The sequence below is a fragment of the Castanea sativa genome, chromosome 4 (assembly GCF_040712315.1).
Source record: "Castanea sativa cultivar Marrone di Chiusa Pesio chromosome 4, ASM4071231v1".
NCBI lineage: Eukaryota > Viridiplantae > Streptophyta > Magnoliopsida > Fagales > Fagaceae > Castanea > Castanea sativa.
The window spans coordinates 1,356,464-1,361,853 of record NC_134016.1 but is presented as its reverse complement, the minus strand read 5'-3'; the positions used below and the strand labels follow the sequence as shown (position 1 = coordinate 1,361,853).

General features: G+C 33.2%; 1 protein-coding gene across 1 annotated transcript; it reads right to left on the bottom strand.

Annotated features, from left to right (window-relative positions):
- Positions 1 to 227: 227 nt before the first annotated feature.
- On the bottom strand, positions 228 to 3,709 carry LOC142632206 (probably inactive leucine-rich repeat receptor-like protein kinase At5g48380). The gene is made up of 2 exons (XM_075806630.1): positions 2,733 to 3,709; positions 228 to 1,343 (listed from the first exon to the last, which is right to left on the bottom strand). The coding sequence occupies exons 1-2, from the start codon at positions 3,603 to 3,605 to the stop codon at positions 345 to 347; spliced, it is 1,872 nt and encodes a 623-aa protein (XP_075662745.1). The 5' UTR covers positions 3,606 to 3,709; the 3' UTR covers positions 228 to 344.
- Between the last annotated feature and the right edge of the window lie 1,681 nt (positions 3,710 to 5,390).

Below are 5,390 nucleotides of genomic sequence, written 5' to 3'. Positions count from 1 at the left end.
ACCCGTTGCCATTCCTAAATAAAATGTCAAGATGAATGTACTTTATTTCCACAAGAAATATCAGTGTTTTTGGCAATTTGAACTCGTGAGTATAATTAATCGATGGCAGATAAACATGGAGAACAATTTATATAGTGGACTGAGCATTCACAAAAGAATGGAACTTTGTGTTTTAGTCGTAATAAATAAATCTAATATAGCTTTATTTTATTTTTGTTTCTCAGGAGCAATGATGACAAAAAGATAGAAAAATATTATAGCAAGCAAACATAACCCAAAAGAAAATCTGTTTTCTGATTTTTCTCAATATAATTTTGCACTTTGTATGCCATGCTTCAATTGGTCTATGTAATTTCTACCTCAACAATTTCGTTTGACATACTTGCAGTTGCAATTTCAGATTGACGCAATATCTCTGCGTCATTTGTGACGCCATATCTCTCCCCCAAAATACTTATTGTATTGTACAATTCAAGCATTGTTGGCCTTTGAGCAGGAAAGGGCTTAAGACAAGTGCATGCAATTCTAAGAAACTGAAAGATTTCACCATCAAATCCTCGGCCAATCAAAGGTTTATCAATGATACTGTAGACATCGGAAGAACTTGTCAAAAGATGAGTAATCCAATCAACCAAACTCTCACTCAAACTGTTTGGATAATTATCGATTTGATTGAGTTCCTTCCCTATAATTAGCTCAAGCAAAAGTCCAAAGTCATAGACATCCTTTTTGACAAAACCCAACTCCCATACCCCATTGTCTACAAAAGAGCTATTGCTTGAGTCAGTCTCATTCGAATCCATGAACACTGCCCCTTCAAAAGTTGATATTTTTGACCCTCCAAAATTTGATATCTTGGGCTCAAATTTGTTATCAAGTAAGATACAGCTTGAACTCAAGTTAAGATGGACTACTCGAAAATTACACTTATGGTGAAGCCATACTAAGCCTTTCGCTATCCCTATGGCAATTTTGATCCTCAAAGGCCATTCCAAGATCTTATCATTGCTTTCCCTTGCATGTAGCCAATCATAAAGATTGCCATTCGGTATATATTGATACACTAGAAGCTTTTCCTTCCTCTCTCTGCAGAATCCTAAGAGGGGAACTATGTTATTGTGTCTCAATCTATCCAAAGCTAATAGCTCACATATGAATTGTTTTTCAAATGATTCACAGCCATGTAACCTCTTAACTGCAAGAAGTGAACCATTTGGAAGTGTTGCTTTGTACGTCACCCCAATCTTTCCTGGCCCAATGGCATTGTCTGTGCTGAAATTGTTAGATGCCTCACTAAGTTTCGTAAAATTCATTCTAGTAACATTGCCCTCCAATTGAGAATTCTGTGGATTAAACAATTTGCCACTATGGATTAGTACTAATTTGAAGTTACCACATAATTTATCACATGGGTGATTCTTTAAATTTTATAGGGCTGTATGATTGCATTATTTTTCAGATTGTTTCACTTACCTATGTTAAGTCTTGAACTTCAGAAAAAATAATAGATAAAAATAAATCAGATAATTTCTTTTGGAAAGGGGGAAAATAAACAAACCCCATATGATTTTCTATAAAACAAGGAACTCCTGAAGTTTTGAGAGTAACACTTAACCGCTCGTGGCATTAATTTCTACACAAATTGTTATATATTCGTGAAGAGTTGCTCATGTGATTACAAATTTCATATTATTTTCATATGAAAACATTACAGCATGAGGTTTTGTTTTTCAATCAAAATCATAAGGGATTAAGTGTTACACCCAAAACCTGCAGGGGTTAAATGTTACACAATATCGTGTTTTAAGGAAAAACCAAGTGGGGTTTTGTATATCTATATTTTAGATATATCTAAAAGCTGAAGTGTAGCATTTATTACTGCTGAGACTTCACTAATTTTTGTTTAATTTTTAGTCATTTGGGGTGGACAAAGTACTTTTATTAGTTGTATTAAAAGTACTCTATAATGTCATTTATTCATAAAAAAGCAAAAGTTAGTCAAACGAAATTAATCGGATGGGTGAGATATTTTAGCTTTTGTAATTGTATTTTAATTATTATTATTGTTTTATAACAATGCACATACAGAAATTTAATTCTTAGATTTTGCTAATAATTTTTTATTTGATAAAATGTTTTGGGTGAACAAAATTGCAATTTCTATAAAGAAAATAACCTTAATATATTTTCAACAAAAAAAATATTCTCCTAACTGGTCCAATTAATCATTATTAATTTTATTAATTATGTTTTTTGGTGTTTTGGATTAGTAGGGCAGAAAAAATAGGGTTTGAGAAAGTTTTCTTAAAACTAAAAGAATAATTTTCAAATTTTATATTCTTTTAATGATTTACAAAATGTTATAAATAAATTTTATTAAAAAATGAATATTTTCATTAACTTGCCTTTTAAATTTTTGAGAAAAATTGTGTTATTTTCCCTTTGGTACGACAAAATTTATATGTATGATTTATGATTATTCCAATAATAAATAAAAATATGATTGTTCAAATTTATATGTATGATTTATGATTGTTCCAATATTTTGTTTATGATTGTGCTTATAATAAATAAAAATATAATTTTGAAATACATTACTCTTTAAATTAGTCCAAATTGTAAAAAATAAATTTAATGAGACAATCATAAAAAATTATGAGGCTAGTTTTTCCCCAAAATTTGAAACAAGGAATCAAAAGAAGTTTCTTAATTTTAGCAGTAAGAGTAAGTACCTTTCCGATCCCTTCTTGCACACGCCGATTAATTTGCAACCGGTTAACTTGATCAGCCTTTTTATTCTTGTTCGACCGTGTCATCTTCTTGTTACTTTGCTTGCCATTCATGCATCCAACATAGCGGTACATAAAAATAGCCATTGCTGTAACTACAGAAGCCGGATAACCAACTAGAAACCCACTTTTGAATGAAAAGTCGAATCTCAGTCCTCGCTTTGGACAGGGTTCCAAAGGCCCTCCACATAGTTTTTTGTTGTTAGCAAAGCTCTCGGCTATAATCAGTCCACTGTCAAAGACAGGGACTGACCCTGACAACTGATTGTTAGAAACATTGAGGCGACTCAAACGTTTGAGTTTGCTCATTTCGGGAGGGATTTCACCGGTGAGCTGGTTATTGTCAAGTTTAAGAACATTAAGATAACTGCAATTGCCGATACTCTTTGGGATTTCGCCAGAAAGTTTGTTGACGGAGAGGTCGAGTGATGTGACATACGGAAAAAGCTCAGCTATGTCAATTGGAAGGGGTCCTGAAAGTTCATTATCGGAGAGGTCTAACCCTGTTAAACTAGAGCAGTTTTTAATGCCCCGAGGGAACTGGCCCCTGAGCATCATGCCGCTGAGTCTGATATTTAACACCTTACTCTCATCAGGGTACCAGCATTCAACTCCGGTAAATCTACAAATGGAACCTTCGGTTTTGTTGCTGAAGTTCCATGAATCTTTAAGGCGGTTGTAAGGGTCTTCAAGTGAATCTTTTATTGACTTCAAGCAGTAGATATCAGTCTCTGTGCCGTTGCTTATTTCAAGAAATGACCAAACAAAGATTATGCAAAAAAGAGCACTCAACAACACTCTGGAATTAAGAGCCATGTAATTTGCTTCTAAAGTGTTTGCCAATAAAACGCAGACGTAAGAAGCGTTATATGTAACTACTTAGAAAGCGAAAAAGATAAGAACAAAATAATTTCCAGGAAATTTCAATAGTTCTTAAATCTTGAAAAAACTGGTTTGGATGATGTAGTTGGCTGAGTACTACAAAGAATTAGTATAGTAGTTGGCTCAGGGTACCGTGTAACTTGCCAAGTCAAGCAGAGATGCTAGTCAAAGAACGCAAGTCGATAAATTCAAATGCTGCATACGAAGTCAATGGATTTGAAAAGGAGACAAAGACATCGGCAGCGGCGGAGCTAGAGGGGAGCCAGACTTTTTGAAAATTCCTACTAATAGTGCTATTAAAATTAAAAATTATCTTAAACTTTTACTAGTGCTATTAAAACTAAAAATTATCTTAAATTCTCAATAATTTTCACCCTGAAGTTTTAAAATTTAGATTTTACCCTCCTAACGTTTGGAGTATTTGAATTTTACACCTTGATGTTTTAAAATTTGGATTTTACCCCTTTATTTCAAGAGTAATTGGATTTTACTCTTTAAAGTAACAGGAGACTATGGAATTTGACACCGTATACACTGGAATTTGTTCTTGATGTAATGAAATTGCTATAGGTATTAAAAACATAAATTTTATTAACACCTTACTCTCATCAGGGTGCCAGCATTCAACTCCGGTAAATCTACAAATGGAACCTTCGGTTTTGTTGCTGAAGTTCCATGAATCTTTAAGGCGGTTGTAAGGGTCTTCAAGTGAATCTTTGATTGACTTCAAGCAGTAGATATCAGTCTCTGAGTCTGAGCCATTGCTTATTTCAAGAGCATTCAGAAATGACCAAACGAAGATTATGTGAAAAAGAGCTCTCAACACTCTAGAATTACGAGCAATTTAATTTGCTTGTTAGTGTTTGCCAATAAAAAATGCAGACTTTAGAGGCCTTACATGTAACAACTTAGAAAGCGAATTAAAAGATAAAAACAAAATCAATTTCCAGAAAATTTCAATAGTTCTTGAACCTTGAAACTGGTTTGGAAGATGTAGTTGGATTTTAACACCCAACGTTTGAGGGTGTTTGGATTTTACATATTTTAGAATTTAGATTTTACCTCCTATATATTAGGAGTAATTAGATTTTACTCCATAAAGTTTGGAAGTATTTAAATTTTATACTTCTAAAGTTTCAAAATTTTGGGGTATAAAATTCGAACACTTTTGAACTTTACGAGGTAAAATCTAAAGTTTAAAATTTTGGAGTATAAAATTCAAGCGCTCTCAAATTTTAGAAGTGTAATTTGCAATTTTTATTTTAAAATTTTGTTTTGTTAAGTTTTTGAGTTGAGTAGTTACAAATTGAGTTAGGCTAATTAACAGGGAATGGGTCTACGTTTTCGGGAGAGGGAAGTACAATTCTAAAAATAAAAATATAATCAGTAAATTTTTTTTTTCTTTGGTTTAGGGGGATCCAATTTTTTTTTTTTTTTCTTTGGGCCGGGGCCGCTTGGGTCCGTCCCTTCATCCATTTGCTAGTCAGTGTTTAGCAAGAAAACGCAGGCGTAAAGAGCCGTACGTGTAACCACTTAGAAACAGGCATATGGAAACAAAATCCTTTCCAGGAAATTTCAGATTAGAAAATAGATCATTTCCATTAATTCTTGGAGCTTCAAAGAATATATAAAAATTGAAGCCAAGTCAAAACTGCTAGATAAGTAATTTTCCAAGTCATCGCACCGTCAAGAACGCTGGTTGAGACTCCAGAGCATGGA